Genomic DNA, 21230 nt, shown 5'->3' with positions numbered 1-21230 from the left:
CCGGAGCTTCCAAGTTCAAATCTCCGAGGCGAGCGCCCCAGGGTCACAGCCAAGCCGGGACCGGACTCCTCCGTGCTCCGGCCACCAGAGGCGCAGTCCCCGTGGAAGGGGTGGAGTGGGGGGAACGGACCCCGCGAGGGCCCGGGCGGCGCCCAGCGCTCCTCCCTCAGCGGCCCCAGCTGCGCGAGCCGCGGAGGAGGAGGCCGCGCCCGGGCCGGCGTCGCCCTGGCTCCTCCTCCCCGCGCGGGCCTGGCCCTTCCTCCCCTGCGTCCAAAGCTTCGGGTGGCCGCGGCCGAGCCGGGAGCCGAGCGCGCTGGGCGCGGCCGTCCCGCTGCAATTGCCGCCGCCGCCTCCGAGCCCCGAGTGCGCCCGCGGCCATGGCCCCCGCGGCAGCGCCAGGCGCCTGAGCCCCGGGACGCGGTAAGCGCGGAGCCCGCTCCCGCGGACCCCCGCCCCGCGGCCTGGGGGGAGGCCTCTTGCTGACCCCGCGCTGTGGGCGAGGCCCTGCGCGCCCTGGCGGCCCAGGCACCGGAACAGGCTGGGGCTTCCCCTGCCGGGCTGGGGCCGGGCGGTGGTTGTCCCCGCGGGCCGAGAGCAGGGGGCGGCAGCGAGGAAGCGGGTGGCCCGGCGGCCAGCTCGGGCCGGGGCGCTCCAGGCTGACCCCGCGGGGAGGGGGCGGTGTGGGAGGCGGAGGAGGGGTCGGTCCGGGAGAGCGGGCCGGCGGGCGGGGAGGATGCGCACCGCAGCCCCCAGGAGCCGCGCTTTTGTGAGCGCTGGCCCCTTACAAATGGAAATGACGCTCGCGCGGGCCCCATTCGCGTCCTTTTGAAGGACGCCCGCCCTGAACCCCGGCGCCGACTGCGAAGTATTGTCCCACTTCTGGAGCCCTAACAAAGCGTCCTCCCCCGCTTTGCAGAGCACTGGAGGCAGGCGGCCGGCTGTTCGGGCGCAACGGAGAGGCCGACAGAAGGTAAGCGAGGACGGTGGGGGCCGAGAGAGCTGCTGCCCGGGGACACAATGGGGTGTCTGGGTTTTCCGGGGGTGGCGATGGGCGGGCGGGTCGGGGGCGCATCTGCATCACGCGTTGCCGGGGACCTGGGCGGCGCGCCCGCGTACCAGCCGCACGTCGCCTCCCGGCTTTGCAGCGCAGCCGGGTCTGGGCACCTCCGCCACCCGCGTTGTCCCCGCCCGCGCTGCCAGCTGAAGGCGGCTACTGTGTGCTGGTCCAGGAGAGGACTTGAGTCCCGGGGTGGGGTGGGGGGAGCAGAAAGGGTGGTTGTTCTGTTGCCTTGTGCCGCCCAGGCACCCCTGTGACTGGGAGACTGGAGAGAAACCTGCCTGGGGAAACCCGAGGTGTTAGTGTGGGCTGAGTAGCGGAGAGCTGTTTGGACCCATTGTAGAAGGTGTCAGGGATCAAGGCACAGAGAAGGACTTTACCCAGTGCGACTACTAAGAAAGGAACAAAATGACGCTCGGCTATTGCCTGAAACCCTTGACCGCCAGACCCACGGAATGGAAGTGTGGAGTGTCGCGGCAGAAGCTTCCAGGGTTCCAGGGGCTGGCTTCTGCAGCTACCAAACCGGTCTCTGACAAAAGGACAAAGCTGATGGAAACAGTTTACTGCTGAAAGCTCTTTCTGTGAAGCTGAAAGAGATAGAGATAGGAAGAGGCGATTTCCAGCCTCAGCCCTGACAAACCGGGGCTAAGTTGGTGCAAGTAAAATGGAGCTGGAAAGATTGTCCTACCATGCACCTTGTTTCTAGACAACTTGGCTCTTATGAGATCTTCTGCTTTCTTTACTTGACTGGGGCAGATCCCCTCCTGGTGTTGAGGAATTCCTGAGATGAGCTTGCCATAGAACTTAACTCCTGAATTTGTGAAATCAAAACGGATCGCATGGTTGTCTTTTGTGACTGAGGTGGAAGCATTTTTTAGGATTAGAATCCTAATAAAGTCAACCGAGGCACGTGGGCTAAGCTTCTGAGACCATGGAAGGTTCTCGATCCCGCTCCCTTAAATACATTAACATAAATGTATATATGTTTACTTGTTTCCTGAGGATTGACAATCTGCAAGGATATGTATTTTTTTCTGTGTCAGCTTAATTCTGAGTCTTCCCTAGTGGCTAACGTATTGGTAGCTGACCTGAAATATTGGCAGGTCTTGCTGTGGAGTTGAAGAGGGATGTGGGAATTCCCAGACTGTGTGTAACAGTGACATGACAGGCTGGCTGATAAAACAGTTTGCTGTGGTCTCCTCAGCTGTTGTCAGTGTCCTTAGAGAGGTGAAGTAAACTGCTGGGGAGTTTCTTTGCAGATGTGTTTATTTTCACCTGGTCTCTGGTGATTCCTTAGAGGAAAGCATTCTGAACTGCAGTATAGATAAAGTGTAGGACTTACGGATGTTCCAAATGGGTTGGACATCAGCAAAGATATTGCCAAGGCAGAAAAAGGCTTTACAGGGGGCAATGGAAAGGCAGCCATCGCAGGCACGGTCTTTGCAGTAAAATGTCAAGGATCAGTCATCTTAATAGACACTCAGAATGGCATGGGTGTCTTTTTTCTTGTTCTTTTTTCATTTTAGATATGTGGTGACCCTTAATATCAAAGATGTTAACTGTCAGAGGGGGAGAATAGGGCTCCAGTGAATTTTGAACAGCCAATCTTAATAGACAACGTTCTTATCATAAGTCAAATGTTGTTCAAATAAATTGTTTTAAGTGTCACTGCAAATGACTTTGTATACTACCATTTCACCAATCTTGGTGCTTCCATTTTATGTTGATAATGAAAATACATTTTATCAGTCTTACATTGATAAAGGGTTGGCACATTTAGCCAGATCATCTTAGAGGGATTCAAACAGCCTAAAGCTTTTTCAGGAGGTTTATTTTTATAGGTGCCAATTCATTTGTAAGCCAATAAATTATGTGGTTTGAATTCTGGCTATTGAACTTACATCTGTTGGGCAGGGTCTTGTGGAGAGATTTACTGAAGCTTGCAAAAAGATATTTTTATCCTATTCACAAATAAAATAGAATTTTTAAAAGATTATGGGAATATGCAAGTGAGCAACTTTATTTGAAATCAGGACACTTTATTGCAATTTATATCAGCAATTAACCATTTATTCAAGCTTTTACGTACAAAAATGACAAACTATTTATGATCTAATCCTCTCTTAAAAAGCAAAGTTGGGAAAATACTGTTTATAGATATGAGAAGTGCTTCATTTTTATACCCCAGGGAAAGGTAGTCAGAGCTGCAGGCATTCTAAATTAATAGAGTAAATATGGCTCAAGAAGTGAAAGTTGTTAAAAGCTGTCTCTTTTAAGAAAGTAGCAAAAATGCAGCTTTTTTCTGCTTCCCTAATTTTACTTAGTAGCTGATTACAGGTTATTGAATCTACCATGTGCTAACCTAATTATTTCATTCCTCCAGCCATCCTGAGTTAATGACTTGATTGGGTAATCCACCTCGCTATTAGGTTTAAACAAAAGCTTGGGTTTGCTACGTCATTCAGGATAGTAATATACTAAAGCTTATTTATGTTTTAGAATAAATGCTAGTGGGATACCCTTAGTTCAATTAATTTTTTCTGTAGCTAGCAAAGGTTGTTATTTCTTTCAAATGTAATATGATTTTTTTCCGGTGTGGTGGCATTTAAGCTTTTGTGTTATATTTTTACACTCTGATTTTATTCTTGCTGATACTCTTGTGCTTTTAGTATCCAGCTAGAAGTGAGGTGCTATCTGAGCAGAGAGGAGGCTATCTGGCAGTAATCAGTTTGATGGGCAGCAGTTTTGGGCAGAAATATTCTATTATCAACACATAAATGGGGACAATTGCTTTTTCTATTAAGCTTTTGCTAAACTTGAATTTATTCTCGTCACTATTTCACTTTGTGCTGAAGTTAGTCCAACATGGTAAGCCTGGAAATCTTTGCAGCAAATTCAAGTGTCTGCAAAAAAGAGAAGAAAAAAAGAAACATTTTATTTTGACCATTGGCCTTATGAGGCTCTGACTTGCCAAATGGTGAAAGCTAAAGGCGTGAATGAAAAGCTTTGCCAAAGCAGAGTTTGTCCATGTTCATCTCTTTAGTTATAAAGTAAATTATGCACTTGGTGGTCACTGCCTGGATTGTGGACCCTCAACAGCTATGTCTGGACACAGATCCGAAAGCATCTATTATGATACCCAGGAAAGCTGCTGAGCAGGAGGGGCATCCAGACATTCCTTGTAGCTATTCAGCTGCTAGACCATCTGGAGGGGAAATAAAAAGGCCTGGGCTAGGGCTCTGGCATTGTGTTCATTTATTATTTGGTTTTTCCTTGCCAGACTTTGTCTCCTTTTCACGCCCTTTGGGCCTGAGCAGACGTCCCCTTTGGCTGGTCTGCCATTCTTAGAAGCTCCTTTCTATACCTTGGATGCTGGAAAGTTCACAAGTCCATGGATCCACTTCATGTGGACCTTATGTTGGGGACTTCATTATCCCAGCAGCACCTCCACCTTGCTCTTTTCCGATCCCAGTTGGCACTGTGATTTCATCAGCCAGGGCTGCCAAAGGGAGCACAGTGACATGAGTCTCTGATGGACTTCCCTGTCAGGGTCTGCTCATTCTGGCAGCCTTGTTTTGAGTTATTTGGAAGGAAAATACTCTGAATAGTTCTTATTATGGGCGGTTGTTGGGTGGTAATTGTTATGATTAATGGCCCTTTGCATCTGCCTCTTATTTAACCATCCCTTGTTAGAACTCCAAAATCTTGCCCACACTGGCCCTTTTATTCCAAAGGAGTCATGAAGGCTTCTGGCAACTTGACTGGGAAGGTAGATGGTGATGAGAGGCCCAGGTTTGTGGCAGGCTTTATAAAACTGGAATTGTCCTGGGCAATTTGAAGGATGATTTATCATTCAAAACCCAACTTCCTTCATCTCTAAGGAAGATTCCTGTCACTGGCGAGTGTCAGCTAGGCTCTGACTCTGGAAAGCATTGAACTGCACAGATTAGACATGCTTAAGTATTTGTGGGGGGAAGTACTTTAACAGTTATCAGTTTCTGGACTGTGCCCATTATCGAAGACACAGGACTCTTCATAACCATATTTATGTCAAAGTGCTTGTCTTCTTTGCCTTTAAATCCCAAAGCTACTTTAGAAAAAAGAGAATGCTTATTCTGTGTATCCTTAGTGTCTCATAGGCTATAACTAGTCAATAAATGAATCAAGGCACATAGGGAGGAAGGAACCCCACCCCTCCTCCTTCCATTTTGGAGGAGTTTAGTTTATGGCCACCAAGTGTTCCATGGTCACTTCTAGTTCTTGTTATACCGTTCAGCTGGTTAACACATAAAAGTGGAGATAAGTGATTTGTCAATGATACCGTTCCAGTGGTCCCATTCACGTGTTCTGTGTGCATGTGTAGGACTAAGAGATAGTATAGAGTCAGACCAGAGTTCAAATTGCGGGTCCATGACCATTATTAGCGTTGTATCATTGGACAAGTAGCTTAACCTTGCCAAGCCCCAGTTTCTACATATTAAATGGGAATATGAGATCTACTTTAAAGAATTAGGAGGATTAAATGAAATCATTTATGCTAAGTACTCAGCATAGGCCAGACTTAGAGTAAATGCTCAGAAGTTTTTTAAAATAAGTGTCTTTTGAACTTCCAACTATATTTCAGCCTTTCTGCTTTAGTTTGACATTAAATTTATCAATAATCTGCCTTTGAAGATTGAGGAAGCACTGAACATTACCTACTACTGTTACCATTTAGTAATATGATATGGCTTATATTTATAATATGTCCCTCGCCCATTCTTGCTTTCTGGGTTATGGCGTTCCACAGCTCCTGTTTTGCTTCTAGGAAGGCAGATCTATGACCTGTTGATGTATGTAAGTTACCCCTCTTCAGTTTACCCCTCCTTTGCAAATCGCAGGTATTTTCTTAGTTGTTTTCTCAATTCCCCTCTTGTATCAGCTTTCTCTGGGATTAGCCGCTCTTGCTTGCCATATTTAACCCTGAGAACAACCTTCCAGATGGGTATTATTATTCTCATTCTATAAACAAGGGGACTTGGGAAAGTATTTTAATACAGATTCTCCTCCAAAGTCATATCCCATAACAACAACAAAAATGCAGCTGAAAATTGAATCCACTGGCTTAATTACTAAATCATAGAATCAAACTTCAGATGGCTCTACGTGGTACAGTTTGGCAGTGGGTGCTCGCTTTCTACTTATGCTTGGATATGTCTAAGACTGAAAATGCCTTTGAAAAGGGGTTGGATGGGGAAAGTAGAGGTATGCTTGTGGAAGAAGTAGATGTCTCAGAGTCTTCATATGCTCATTTCTGTAGCGTTCGTTCAGGGTAAGTTTCCTTGTAAGGAATCTCCATATCCTAAGTCAGTCCATGATGTTTTACTGAGTCCCTGGTGTGAAGAACAGACTGTACTATGCATTTGGGGGAAGCTATAAAAGAAATTGAAATTGTGAACCTTGCCCTTAAAGAAATTTCTGCCAAGTGGGGAGAAAAATAATTCTTGCACATGAAATTACTGATGAACGCTTGGGGAATAAAATCAGCCAGTAAAAATGCCTTCTGTGCTAGAAGAGTACTGACAACTTGTCACCATATGTAACATCTTTTGGATGTTTCCATATGATCATTTGTTCTCCAGCGGTGGGGCCGTTTTCCCTAAGTCAAAAGAATGTTTTACTAAGCACAGTTCTTGAGAAGCAGGGAGATGAAATAAAGAGATAACAAAGGAAAGTTGCTGTGAAATAAAAGAGGTTTGATTTAGTGGAAATCCAATGACCTCCCAGAGAGCAGGGCATGATAGCGTATCAGATTCAAAGCTGTGGATAAGATTGGGACTTCTCAGTACATTGTGAGACTTTTTTTTTTTTATATTGAAGTACAAATGAACTTATTTACAGAACAGAAATAGACTCACAGACATAGAAAACAAACTTATGGTTACAGTTACCAATGGGCAGATAAATTAGGAAGATGGGATTAACAGATACACATTACCATTGTGACCTTTATGGTCCTCTTTCATTGGTTTAGATGGACAAATCCCCACCCCTTAAAATAATTATTAAAAGGGGAAGTGTCAGAATTCTCTCACTTTTGAGTTTTTCTTTTTCTTGTTTTTTTTTTAAATGTAAAGTCAAGCAGAAGCAGAATAGTCTTGCTTTTATGACGTTGGTCAGATTCCAGCCCAGGGGACTGTAGAACTCAGAGAGCGAGTCTGAGAGCTGTGGCAGCCCTGAAAATCCCAGTGCATCTTGGGGATTCTCAGCAGATCTTAGGTGATGATGAACTGGGTGGATGCTAAGTGAATCTCATTAGCTAAGCCTTGGCCCTGTCTAAATTCCTAACTTTTGAGGCTTAGCTTAACACCTTGGCTTTTCATTTCTGATGCTTTGATGTTTATTTAGCACTCTCAGGTTATTTTGTAAACATTTATGTGGTGATTAGTTAACCCAATAGACCAACCCTGGGAAGGCAGCCAGAGCTAGCAGCACCGTAATAGAAAAACTGATAATTAGGAGAAGAGACCTGGGAGGCCAGGAGCCTGGACCAGAACATTACCTCTTTGCTTTAATGAGTGGCCCAGCTGTTTGGATCCATATTCTGACTTCACCTCATTCTGCTGAAACCCTTGGGATAGTCGTTGGCTCTGTTTTAGCTTGTCATGTTTTGAACAGTTGTCTCTGAAAAGAAAGCAACCCAGCTTCGAGCAGCACCGATGTGTTACAGAAGGCTCGCTTATTTTCAGGTCTGGCTGCGTTCAGCATCTTAACGTGTGTGGTTCCCATGCTGTAATGATCTTCCCTATAACATAACCTCTAAGTTAGAGTTTTCTGACCCAGGACTTGGTTTAGTTAAAGGTGTGCTTTTAAAAGTAGAATGTTGGTTGCCAGGGACTACGGGAGGGGAAATGGGAGTTGCTGGGCAGCAGGTATAGAGTTTCAGTCATGCAAGATGGGAAAGTTCTAGGGATCTGCTGTACAGCAGTGCGTGTGTAGTGAACAAATACGGTACTGCATACTTAAACTGTTGTTAATAGGGTGGATTCCATGTTAGGTGTTTTTTATCACAATAAAAAATTATATTGGCAAGAAAAATACTTTTTTAAAAAGGTGCTGCTTTTTATAGTCAAGGGGCTGGTTCTGCGAGCCTTGTTTTGAGATGGCTGAGGTCACCCTCTCAAGGGTATATGTTCTGTTTGGCTTCCATTGCATCATTGTGAAGGTACCTTCACATGTGAAGGTTTCAGGCTTCCGTTGGAAAACCCAACACATTAAAAGTGAATTTTTGTGCAAGCAAAAAACCAGATTTCATTCTTCAAGTATTGAGGGACCTAGAATTTTATAATATATATTTTTAGCAAAAAAGATTCTGAGAGATATTGATGACTCTGTGTTTTCACAAATCCCATGAAATGTGGAAAAATGGAAAGTCTGGGGTTAGGGTGGATCAGAGAGATGGAAGACCTATTAACCAGGAGTACAGAGGGGAGACTGTCTAGGTAGTGGAGGGTCCTGAGATTCTGTGTGATTCACATGTGGTCTGTGGCTCCTTCGAACCTCATTGAAAGGCTGCAGTTGTGTTTTCCCCTTTCTCTAGGCAACTAAGCATTACCTAAAACTCCCTGGGGCTGAAGCGAGCTTCAGGGAATACTCTTCCTGTCACACCTCATGTAATTGCACCAGTGAAGTTAATTGAGTTGCTTTTTGAGGAACTCATGTAAGAAGTGTTTGATGTTATGTAAACAGGGAGTGGTTTTGTATCAGACGTATTCATGCAGTGCCTCTTTGCTGCAGCCCTCCAGTCTGACTACGGTGGGGGGCAGTAGGCTGAAGAAAGAGAAGGGAAACGGCTTGGCAAGTTGCAACATCTGGCAGGTCCTCTGGAGCCTGCTGAGTTGCGTGGAAGCTCTGGCCCTGCAGTCTGTTGTGGCTAACGATCGCTTCATTTGGAAGGACTGGATGTCAGAAGTGGCTTTTCACCTTCTCTAAGTCCTGAGAGGTCTCTTAAGACGGCTTTCTGTCTTGAGTTTGACAGACTGGCTGCCTGCCTGAGCGCCGGCCAGGAGAGTAGGGCACCTTTCTGCCCACGGGACTCCCTCATTCTGGTAACATTACCCCACCAGCACCCGACCCTGTGGATGTGCGCCTGGTGTGAGTGCGTGTGGGAGCTCCCCTGGCCTGGACCGGGTTCTGGAGGGACCTGTGGTCTTGCTGGGAGGTGTACAGCAGTTGACCCTGCTGACCCTCACAAGGTCCCGATGGACCAGCATGAGGGGACTGGGACACACAGAGTGTTCTTCCCAAGGGGCTAGCAGGGGTAGGAGTGGCTAGTGGAGGGGCGGTGGCAGGACTCCAGCGCTGCCACCACCCATCCCCCTCTCTGTCCCGCACAGGTGAGCGCTGTGGGCGATGGGATGGATGAGGCAGAGCAGGACCAGCATGAGGCCCGACTCAAGGAGCTGTTTGACAGTTTTGACACGACGGGCACCGGGTCCCTGGGACAGGAGGAACTCACCGACCTTTGCCACATGTTGAGCTTGGAAGAGGTGGCCCCGGTGCTGCAAGAGACGCTGCTTCAGGACAACCTCCTGGGCAGGGTAAGGCCTGGGAAGAGGCGGGGTGGGGGTGGGGGGTTGGGAAGTGGGTGTGGTTTCTGCCCCGGCGCTGGGGGTGGGGCGAACCACAAGTGTTGCAACTTGTTTCTAACATCCTGGAGGTGTGTGCTCTTAGCTGTTAACCTGATAAACAGAAAAAAGAAAAAGGAAAAAATAAAAAGTAATGGGTGTGACTTAGCAGCGCAGTTTGCTCCTGTGATGAGGGCCTGCTTTAATTTGTGCTCTGGAATGAAGGTGTCCTCTGAGCCTCTCAGATGAAAAGAGAAAAAGGTAACAAGAGGATGTTTTCCAGTGCTTTCCTTATTCTTTGTGGATCATTTTATGGACTCCACACTTATCAAGAGAGGGGGCTGAGATTTCCATGAAGTGAAGGAAAGTACAGTAAGAAAACTGCCATTGCCAGGAAGAGCAGCTTGCTGTTACGACTTTCACTCCCCATAAAGCTATTTCTCGTGAGGATTGTTCCTAGGGTAAAGTATTAATTAAACCTTTCACCCAGGAAATAAGACAGGAGGGTAAGTGCAGTTGTACTTAAAACCCAGCACGACTTGCTTCCAACAGGGGTGTGCATGTGTACTGATATTAGCTTTTACATACGAAAACAAATAGTCACGTTCTCCCCGTAGATCGAGTCACAGATGAGTAAGAGGTGAGAAGGGGTCCTTTTTTCCCTCTTGCTGTTAGTGGGAAGGATGTCTTGACCTGGCAGTGTCTTCAGTTCTCATAATTAAAATTGAGAGCATCATTTGTATGGCTTTGAGTTGAATCTTACTGCTGGTGTTTTGCATGATGAGAAGGAAAAATGGGCCATACTTTTGAGCTCTGTTGCTGCCATCGCTGACACTTTGTAGACGTCCGTTTTATCACATGGTATAAATTGAGGAAGCAGCTGTGAAACTCAACTTTATTCCAGTGACCAAACTTCCTTTTCTTCATTTCATTTTCACTGTCTCTTAGCTGAAGCTTTGGGCAGGTGGCCTCAGATACAGTGCAGTGTATTGGCTCTCTGTGACGTGAGATGGATGGGAGTGGCAATCATCCTGAAGTTGAATGATGTTCTTGGGGGCCTGGCACTGTGGAGGTGGCATTTAACAGGGCTCACACTTAAAGAAAGTGTGAGTTTTTGTAAAATTAGAACCATTTTTGGTAACTTTGGGGGCATTAGCTGCTTGTGAATACACGTGATCCCTAGGACAATGCTAAAAATCTTGCTTGAAAGCAATAGAGATGGGAGCTTTGAGGAATTAAACTACTTGCTTCTCATCATGTAAGGCACTCAATGTTTTCTAGTTCTGCCTCAATCTCAGAGACTTCGGGAGCCAACAGAGTAGCGTTTCTCACTGTCGTCCTTGGGGATCTCAGTCTTTTGGGTATCTGAGGAAGAGTATCAAAGTGGGGATCTGTTTTCACACCTATTAAAGTCGGAGAAGACATAATACAACTTCAGGTTTCCTTGAGAGCCAGTGTAAATGTGGAACCCGCTGCTGTAAACAGATTGCTCCCTGGCAGCAGATCGACAGCTTGCTCTCCAGATGCTACACATCTTTGCCCTCCTTTGGCAGACGAAAACGGGGGACCAGTTATCGATAGATTCGTTAATGACTTGACACTACCAGCCTGCCTTTACGTTTGCTCTTCGCCTGCGAATAATGAATACCTAAGTGGTCTATAGCCTGATATTTACTTAGTGAGCCAGTGATAAAAGTTAAATAGACGTATGCATATAGATTTCATGGGGGAGGTCCCTGGTGGTTGTCTTGAGAGCAGGGTTGGCATGAATTAATGCACTACTGTTAGATTTGCATTTTCTATGAAACTGAATTATTCTCAGATGATCACATAAACTGGGCCATATGCTGTTAAGATACTCTGTATGGTCTACAATTTTAAATTGTAAAGAAAAATCTAAGTTCTACCATCTTGATATATTGAAGAGGAATCATAAGTTGTAAAATTATAAAATTGTAAGCTGTTTCTAATACCAGCCGTCTTTCTTCTCTTTAGATGGTATTTATAGAAAAATATGTAAGAGTTAGCAGTTTGGTTTAATAAAAAAGGAGGAAGAAATAACAGCATGGCAAACCTAAATATATTCATCTATTCATTAATTCAAAAAATATGTATTGTGTATGTCCGGTATGTCAGCATTCTAATGGTATGAGTGCAACTTATGTTTATTGTAAACTAAAGTTTTCCATTAAATTGGCTTTTGGAGCACATTAGTACCCATCAGCCTCCTGGATGCTTGTGGTTTTAATTTTGTCTTTTATATCATAACAAGTATAATTTTTAAATAAAAGAAAACATCTAAGTTTTACCTCCTTTGGTGTTAAGCTGAATTAATCTTTTTTGTTGAAAAAGAAATAAGGTAAAAAGCATTTTCTCCCTCAACTAAGAATATTATCTGTTTATTTTTTATCTTAAGATCCATCTTTCATAACTTCTTGTCCTTTTTTTTTTTTAAAGCCTAATGTTTCTTATGATGGTTGTCAAGGAAAGTAACTTAAATTGACTTGCCATTTTCATGCATTTTACTAATGGGCCATTTACCCTCAAATTAATCTGTCTGATCTTGCTTTATAACTTGAAACCATATCCGCCTGAGCATGGTGGTTACCCTATAAATGTTTGAAATGCCCAAAGATTGTGGATCACTGATTTAAAGGAAAGAGGACATTGCTGGTAGGTGTTTCCTACTAGGTTATCAAAAGAGCTCCATTCATATCTTTGTCATCAGTTAAGCACCTGTCAGGTGGGTCAGACCCCCCAAGACAAGGGGTTCCTTGAAACACTGAGGAACTTATAGTCTGGTCAGGTAACATTCCTGCAGGTGAATAGTACTGGGAGTAAATACTACAAACATCTAAGAAAGGGAACCGGGCTTCCCTGGTGGCGCAGTGGTTGAGAGTCCGCCTGCTGATGCAGGGGACACGGGTTCGTGCCCTGGTCTGGGAGGATCCCACGTGCTGTGGAGCTGCTGGGCCCGTGAGCCATGGCCACTGAGCCTGCGCGTCCAGAGCCTGTGCTCCGCAATGGGAGAGGCCACAACAGTGAGAGGCCTGCGTACCGCAAAAAAAAAAAAAAAAAAAGAAAGGGAACCATGTTAGCTCACTTACTGAACAAGTTTCCATCCAAGCAATTAATTCCAATTGTAGTTGCTTCCTGTGTATTGTGCCTTTTAAAGGAAGTGTTTCCACATGCCTCTCTATTTCCTTTATTAGAAATCAGAACCTAAAAAAAAAAAAAGCAGAAACTAAAGATGATAATTTACCTTGATTTTGTTGAAGCCTTTATTTAGTTAGGTCCAGCTTTAGAAATACATTTTCCTTTCTTTATTGAATATACTGACTTTGAGACAAAGCTGCCCCCCCCATCCCCTGAGCTTCCCTGCTCTGCTCTTAATATGAATCTAGATGCTGACATATTTCATGTTCTTGACACTCTTTAGAATCAGAACAAGCCGCATGGTAGCAGAACTTACCATTGGCTTCCAAAGAGTCCCATAGGTGTGTGGACTTTGGTCATCAAAGGCACTTTGGAATTTTTTGTATTAAAATTTGATAACTGTACAAGTATATAATTCCACTCAGCTTTTGCAGTTTTCATTTTCAAGGGCTTGTGTTCTTTTATAAACATCATGATTAATTGTATATGGCCATTTGCTGGTTTGTTTCCACTTCATTCAGCTTTTAAGATTTCTTTCACTTACATACATTTTAACTGTTTGAAAAGTGAATCAGAAGTACAGCGGTACTTTCTGGTGGTGATTATTTGTACTTGTTCTCTATGTGCAAAACTACCCTTGATCATCAAACTGTGCCTATTTATAACTACCCCATGTTCATGCTCCTGTTTCATATTATTATTATCATTTTTTTAAATAAATTTATTTATTTATTAATTTATTTTTATTTTTGGCTGCGTTGGGTCTTCGTTGCTGCGCGCGGGCTCTCTCCAGCTGCGGCGAGTGGGGGCCACTCTTCGTCGCGGTGCGCGGGCTTCTCATTACAGTGGCCTCTCCTGTTACGGAGCACAGGCTCCAGGCGCTCGGGCCTCAGCAGCCGTGGCACGCGGGCTCAGCAGCTGTGGCTCTTGGGCTGAGAGTGCAGGCTCAGTAGTTGTGGCGCACGGGCCCAGCCGCTCCGCGGCATGTGGGATCTTCCCGGACCAGGGCCCAAACCCTTGTCCCCTGCATTGGCAGGCTGACTCCCAGCCACTGCGCCACCAGGGAAGTCCCTGTTTCATATTATTGATCTGGGCTTTTTGAATGAGTTGGAGGGAAAGGTGGGAACATTTCTCATTACATCTCTTAAATGTCTGAACCTTTGCCATCTATCTTACTGTTTAACCTGAAACAGTGAGGGATATTTTCTAATTCCATTTTGGTCTTGTGACTCTGTGGGTTGATTTGAACTCCTAAGGGTCTGTAGTTCACATTTATAAACAAAAAGACCTTCTGATTAAGAGGCTGCAAGACTTGCATCTTTTCTTTATTAACACTTTCTTGTCAGCCTCACTGCAAAATTGACTTTGGTGTTGTATACTGTGAACCTCGCAAGGTATTTAGTTTGACATAAAGCAAGGGCAAAGGGGAGGGCTGGCCTTCCAGCAGCCTGTTGGGAAGGCCTTCTGCTCTCAACAAGAGGTATGAGCAAATGCTAAATGGCTGTTCTTCTCTACCTACTTTATTTCAGTAATGACTGTCACTCCCACCAGAGAAAGTATGATCAGGAATGCTCATTAGATTTCTGCAGTATTCCATTTATACTTTTATGAGTAGCTTCTTGTTTGGATGGAGGGGACTTAAGGTTCTTCAGTGTCCAGCACAGATTTTAGACTTCAGTGTTCATCTGTATGACAGAGAAACCTAGAACCCAGAACTTGGAAAAAGATGGTGACTTGTCTGGGGTCAGGCAACTCATTTGAAGCAGCATCAGGATGGGAACCCAGATTTCCCAGTCCCTGAGTTTGAATGCATGTCTCCACAGCCTCCTCAGACTCCACATATGCAAATATGGATCTCATTCTCCATCCCCTGCAACCCACCCCCATCCTCAAACTCCCTTCCCCACCACATGGATGCCGTATGCTATTGGAGCAGTCTTTGAATCAGACCTGGATTCAAGTACTGACTCCTGCCACTTTTTAGCCATGTATGTACATTATCTTAAATACTCTGAGCCTCAGTTTCTTCATCTCTATAATGGGAAAAATAATACCCTCCCTATAAGATTGGGCTGAGGTTGACTTTACAGCATGTGTATCAAAGGCCCATCTAGGAGCCAGGAACACAGTTAACTACTGTGTCCTGTGTCTCCCTGTACACTGCCCCCCTCCATCTCTTACACACTGAGAGTGGGTTTTCGATAAATGGTGACTTCCCAGGAGTGATTTTCTGAGAAAGCTCATTAGAGTAGGGAATGGATTTGCTAGCAAGTCTCTTGTGTGGCGGTGGTTTGCATCTGTTTCTATCTGTAGGCAGGGCTCCTTGGGTCCATCTTGGAGTACAACTTCACACAGTCGCTTTAGGTTTTACAAACCCACCTCTTAAAATGGCCTTTGCCTCTCTCCACGTTGTCTGCAGTAAATGACTACTAAGCTGCAAAAACCTAAATGCTGTATTTAGGAGAAAACATTTGTAACTCTATCTTTCATTATGAAACCATGTCTCTTTGTTCTTCTGTGTCATTTCTCTTTGCATAATGCTGTCAGTTATTTTCCTCTACATTGACCTTCTGGTGAGTCCATATTTCTGTACCCATTTTAGCTAACACTTAATGTTTTGAATGTCCTTTCTTTGATTTCCCTGTGTATTAATAGCTGCAAACCTCCTAAGTGTGATGAGAGTTACGTGGGCCTTTGTCTGGTCTAATAAGCCCACTTTGTTGAACGCTGGCTTGAGCCCTCTCATCTCAGGTCTGTTTGAAGTGCTGCCTGCACACATGGGGAAACCGTATGCATCTGATCTCCATGATTGCTCGAGATGATTTTATGCAACGTTAAGTCCCTCATTCTACTTCCTGTTACGGGGTTTTTGGTTTTTTTTTTTTGTTACAGGGTTTTTTGTGTGTGGTTTGAAGTAGAATTTGTTTCTTATGCTGTGCTTAAATTATTTTTTCAGAAAGGCAAATTGTGTTTCTCAAAAAGCATTCCTATGAAATTTGGGGAGGAAAAGTGATGAGGTAAATTTCTATTAAGCGGTGGTGACACATGACAAAAAATACCAGATTTAACTAGTCTTCCTGTTAATTTAGTTTAAATGTCATGTGTGTTTTTAGTCAGTCATGTAATTTTCCCATTGCTGCAAACTGCCCTTTGAGGCATACAAGGTGTAGGAATGCTTGTAAAATGAATGGTGGCAATTATTATTCAAATGAGGGGGTACCAATCGAGGTACACATGGCTCTCGCTGGTTACCATGTGAGATTTAATCGCATTGTATATTTCTGAAGATTTCTAAATTTTAACAGAATACAATAGTAAAGCTCCCTTGGAAGAGAAAAAATGGTACTTAAAAATTACAGGGACTGAACTGAGTGAGCCCACTGACGTGCATTTCTTCACAATAAGGGCGTTTATTCACATTTCGGTTCTGGGTTGTGCCCTCAGGGGCTTTTCTGCCCCATCTGTATTCATGAGCATTGATGGAAAATAGTAGTCACCTGCCTCTATTAGACAACTCTCTTGAAAGATGTGGAATTTACTGCTATTTAAAGCAGAGGGTCCAGTGTCTCTGCCCTCACAAGAAGGAAAATAAAGGTCAGTTTAAGACTTCAAGCTAAAAAAAAAAAAAAAAAAAAAAAAACTTCAAGCTGCTCCAATTGTTTTTAGATCAGCTTGCCAGGTTTTTTGTTTTGGATTTTTAGATTCTTTTTGTGGGGGAGGAAGGGTGTCACCCAGATAGGCATTGCTGGATTGTGAAGAACCCCTGAGTTAATAATCATGTTTAGTTTTTTTGTTGTTGTTTGTTTGTTTGTTTTTTGCGGTACGCGGGCCTCTCACTGTTGTGGCCTCTCCCGTTGCGGAGCACAGGCTCCGGAAGTGCAGGCTCAGCGGCCATGGCTCATGGGCCCAGCCGCTCCGCGGCATGTGGGATCTTCCCGGACCGGGGCACGAACCCGTGTTCCCTGCTTCGGCAGGCAGACTCTCAACCACTGTGCCACCAGGGAAGCCCCCATGTTTAGTTTTTTATAGATTTTTTTCCTTCTAAAATGTGGCTGATTTAATACATCCTAAGTCCATTTGGAAACCTTTAAGCTCTGCCTGTGAACATCTTGGAGAAGTCCAATGTCACAAAACTGTCCCTCTTTTCCTCCCTGCTGGCCTACTAGGACATGCTCATTTATCAGAGGCCCCTACGAGCTTTTTCTGTCTCTCTCAAAGTATTTGCTAGGTTCTGCCTTGTATTATAGTTACTAATCAACTTTCTTCTCTTCTTCCCCATTCCACCCTCCCACACTCTAGAATCTTATGTATTCTTTTGCTCTTGTGTCCTCTGAGTCCCTAGTGTCCTACTTTGTACCTGGTGACATTGTGTAAAGTTGAGGATTTGACCTGGAGCAGCAGAGGGATTTCCCTGAGAGGTCAGACCAGGAGTGAAGAGGGCCTGGGGCAGGCAGGGTGGCTGGACTTTGATGAGTCCATTCAGAAGGCCTCAGTTCTCCCGGTAACTCTATCACTTCAAGACAGGTGGCCTTGGGCAAGGCACATGCTTCCTCTGAGCCTCTCTCCCCTCAGTTCAAAGGAGGGACCTTGACCGTCTCTCATGGATGTTGTAAGATTCAACTGGCCAAATGTCCAGGAAAGAATGAGCCTACAATAATGCTCCCAGAACTCGCATTAATATAATTTTCTAATAACTGGATCTCTTACCCCATTTAGTGGCAAACTTTAAAAAAAATTAAAAAGGGGTTAACCATTGGGGATTGAGAAAATTTTATTAAAATTTTACCCTACCAAATAGTATAATAAACATCACGAGGTTATTCTTGATCATTTAAAATCTGCTTGGTCTGTCAGTTATTCTTCTGTATTATAAGAACAATACCCTCAGATCCTCAAGGATCTAGCAGCACGTAGATCCTTGCCTCAATACTAAATGACCCCAGCCTATTAGGTTTTGAGTGCGTATGTCTTTTAAAAAATTTAAACTTTTTTTAAGTATAAAAAAATTATACTTTACTTTTGTTCGAGGGGGGATAGTTAATGTCTTCTCTCAATCCCAGTATGTCAGTAGCTACTTCTTGTACTTACCTTGAAGTGTCCCTGTCTTTTAGTTGCTGTTTCTAATCTGTAGGGGGTTGGGAAGCAGGAAAATGAAGCTGATAATAAATCATGTAGAGTAAGAAGAAATAGCTTCTGAGTCGGTTCCAGGGCATATTCTACAAGAAGAGTGAGTGGGCCTTATGACACCTTCCTCAGCTTTGGACACCACTTGTTCGCTTCCCGATTGTCTGCCATGCTCTAGAGGACTGAGGCTGAGAGAGGAGCAACCTCTATGTCAGTGAGGTACATACTGTCTCAGAATTGGGTGTGTTTGTATGAGGCCTAAGTGTCCCTTGAATCTGGTATAATAAAGTCTTAGAAGTTGGTTAGAATTAACTTCCAGGTTATTGACGTCTTTGTCATGTTTGGAGGTTGGGGAAGTAAACTTGAGATACAGAAACCCCTGAGTTACCTGCATGGCTAATCCTCGCCGAGTTGAACTATGTTAGGACTAAATTCCGAAGGGCTCTTTCCAATGACCTCTATCAAAACTGACACGTTGAGGAGACCCACAGAGTCAGATATAAAGGATGTGAAAGTCTCAAGGCAACCACATCCCTTTTGAAACAGGAGCCTCCTTCTATTCAACTCATTACTGTGGCAGTGAGGGACTCTGGTTTCATTCGGGTCATGTCCACTGATACCCTAAGGGAGAGGAGAATCTCGGAGTTGGGGTCCCTAAACACAGCAGACCGGATCCATTTCTCTGATGCTGGCCAGCTGCACAGGTCCTGGGGGGAGGCAGGCTCCTGGGCCTCCTGCTGTCACCCCCGCCCTACCACTTGGCTGGTTGGGTCACTCTCATGGCCAGTTGCTTTGCTTGAAATATGGCCTTGTTTCTCTGTGAAAGTGGTGAGAACAGTCACCCCCGTTACTAGTCCTGTTAGTAGTGTTAACTACCACTTGCTGACTACCTAGCAAGTCCCAGGAAGTTCTAGACACTTTACATAACTCTCATTTTATCTCCCTAAAGCCACTATGAGGGAGGCGGTAGTATAAATAACATAAAATTCATGCAGTGCCCTTAGCAGTACCTGCCTGATTCCCTGTGACAGTTCCTGAGACTATGTGCTCCATGGCAGCTCTATCACCGGGGCCTAGGATAGGGCCTGGCCCATAGCAGCGGCCCAATAAATATCTGTTGAGTGAATCATCAAGATGAGTTGTTAGATAACCCATTTTTCAAGTGGAACAAACTAAAACTTGGAGAGGTTTGGTAATTGAGCCAATTCACAGTGGTTGAGCCAGAGTCAGGACCTACACCCAGCTGCGCCAGCTTAGAGCTTTCACTCCTCACCCTTCTCCTGCCCACCCTAAGAGGAAAGCCTGATTCTGGTAGGAAATAGTAGATGCCAGGGTGGGAGATGCCCCTGAGTGGGAGAGGCTTGGGTAGGTGCTGCTGTTTGTGGACCGGCTGGTTGGGAAGATGGCCTTGCCCCCGGTAACTGAAGCTGGATGCCACGGTGCCTGAAGCCCATCCCTGACTCTGGCGGAACCTAGTTCTCCTTCCTCCCCCAGGCTTTTCCGTGATTCGTCAGCTATGAAACCTAATTAGCACAGTTTATAATTCTGTAATCTTTTAGTCCTTCATTGATTGTACCACCCTGGCTCTTTAGCAGATGCCCTCCGTTCCTGAACAGACTTCTGCTCTGGCTGCACAAATATGCTGACTTTTAGTCTGTGTGATCTAAAGGAATATGATTTTAGAAAGCAATTTCAAGTAATCAAAATGAATATGGTAGAGAAATCACATATTCTTTGGGAGAGAGTGGTAAATTGCAAGCATATGCTATTTTATGACATATGAATCTCAGTGGATTCCTCTCCTTTGCACTGATTTGCATGAATAAGACATATGATTGGTTTCCTTCGTTGTTTAGATAACTAACAAGGTTTGCTGCTTTTCCACATTTAATTCAGAAGTGGTTTTTATCTGTCACTATATTTAATCTCCTAGGCAACGTTTTGTAATGATGTCTAAAGAGACCCATAGCAGCACAAGTTATAAATCTACCAACTTTGTATTTACATACAGGGTTCTGTATAAATAGGCACCACGTTATTAAACTATAATTATGATGAGAAGAAATACCATCTCTCCCTTCTGCCGCATGGTGAGATCATGTAAATTTAAGTTCTAGAAGAATGTACTTGACCATAAAGAAAAATATTTTATCCCTTTAACCAAAGTAATATCCCAATTCTGAGTATTCACTTAAATGAAACTCAGGTTCTTTCCTACTTCAGTCAAGGTAATTGTATTTTTAAGAATTTGGGAGAATGCTTCCCAAGGTTCTTTTATTCTTTGTGTTTGCTATTGATTTCTATTTGTTTATAGAATTACAGGGGCCTTGGGAGATAAATATATAACATATTCCTGCCTCAAGCAAGACTGTATTTCAAGTCATCTTCGAAAGGTAGTTTCCCCTCTTCTAGAATATCTTAAGAGATGAAAGCATCTTTGGGACATTGTTACAGAGGATCATTTACTTGGAAAGTTTTTTCTAGTACCTAACCTAACATCTTTCTCTTCCGGTCTTGTTTAGAAAAATTAAAGGAGCTAAGAATTCAAAACCTATCTTTTTCTGAGTTTATAAAGAGGGTTTTGCTGTGTAGTTTTCCCCCTCAGGGTTGAATAAATATTGATATTAGTGTTGGTGACACTGGCGTGTAAAACGATCAGCCTATTTTCCCTTTAGTGCTTTAGAGAAATGAAGAAAAAAGGGAACAAAAACAGGTTATATGACTCACTTCAAGGCTGTCAGATGCTAACAAATGGTTCTGGAACCTTGTAGATGGATTTGCTTCCTTAAGGCTGTGGAAACTATTTTGAATTTCTTTTGAATTGTTTATTTTTAGGTGCATTTTGACCAATTTAAAGAAGCATTAATACTTATCTTGTCTAGAACTCTATCAAATGAAGAACACTTTCAAGAACCAGGTAAGGACACTAACTTTTCCTCTCTTCCTTCTGCTCTAAAATTTGTCCAGGGAAGAATTTGGGGACCTTGAAGCATGTCTGTGAAAGCTTTGGGGCATCCGCCTCCCACAGATTGAGTGCTTATTTTTGGTCTTTGGGCATGGCCATAAAAGCCTTGCAGCTGTTGCACACTAAGATAAGCCTCCTCTACCACAGCAGCGAATTGTGGAAGAAGTCACTGGATGGTTCCTAGGAGCTATGTCAGATGGTGTGGCCAAAACTCATTCTAGGAATGAGCAGAGTGGGGCTGAATGGTACTTCCTCCCTCCTCATTTCCTGTGAACGAGGAACAGTATGAACTGGGTGGGGGGGGGGGGGAGTTTTGTCTGAA

At 44.3% G+C, this 21230-nt stretch overlaps 1 protein-coding gene across 9 annotated transcripts in view; it reads left to right on the top strand.

Moving 5' to 3' along the window:
• Positions 1–183: 183 nt before the first annotated feature.
• Positions 184–21230, top strand: part of NIN (ninein) — a 112034-nt gene continuing 90987 nt past the window's right edge. For 7 of the 9 annotated variants that reach the window (XM_032623431.1, XM_032623426.1, XM_032623427.1 and 4 more), the window contains exons 1-4: positions 184–420; positions 917–970; positions 9433–9636; positions 20779–20860. In XM_032623431.1, coding sequence (XP_032479322.1) covers positions 9454–9636; positions 20779–20860 — 265 coding nt within the window. In that variant the 5' untranslated portion in view covers positions 184–420; positions 917–970; positions 9433–9453. Of the gene's footprint in view, positions 421–916; positions 971–8501; positions 9925–20778; positions 20861–21230 lie in introns of those variants that run through there. The other 2 variants (XM_032623423.1, XM_032623430.1) reach the window with 2 other exon arrangements.

Source organism: Phocoena sinus, chromosome 2 (assembly GCF_008692025.1).
Source record: "Phocoena sinus isolate mPhoSin1 chromosome 2, mPhoSin1.pri, whole genome shotgun sequence".
Taxonomy (NCBI): Eukaryota; Metazoa; Chordata; class Mammalia; order Artiodactyla; family Phocoenidae; genus Phocoena; species Phocoena sinus.
The sequence above is the reverse complement of the archived record's forward strand: the minus strand, read 5'-3'. Positions and strand labels throughout refer to the sequence as shown.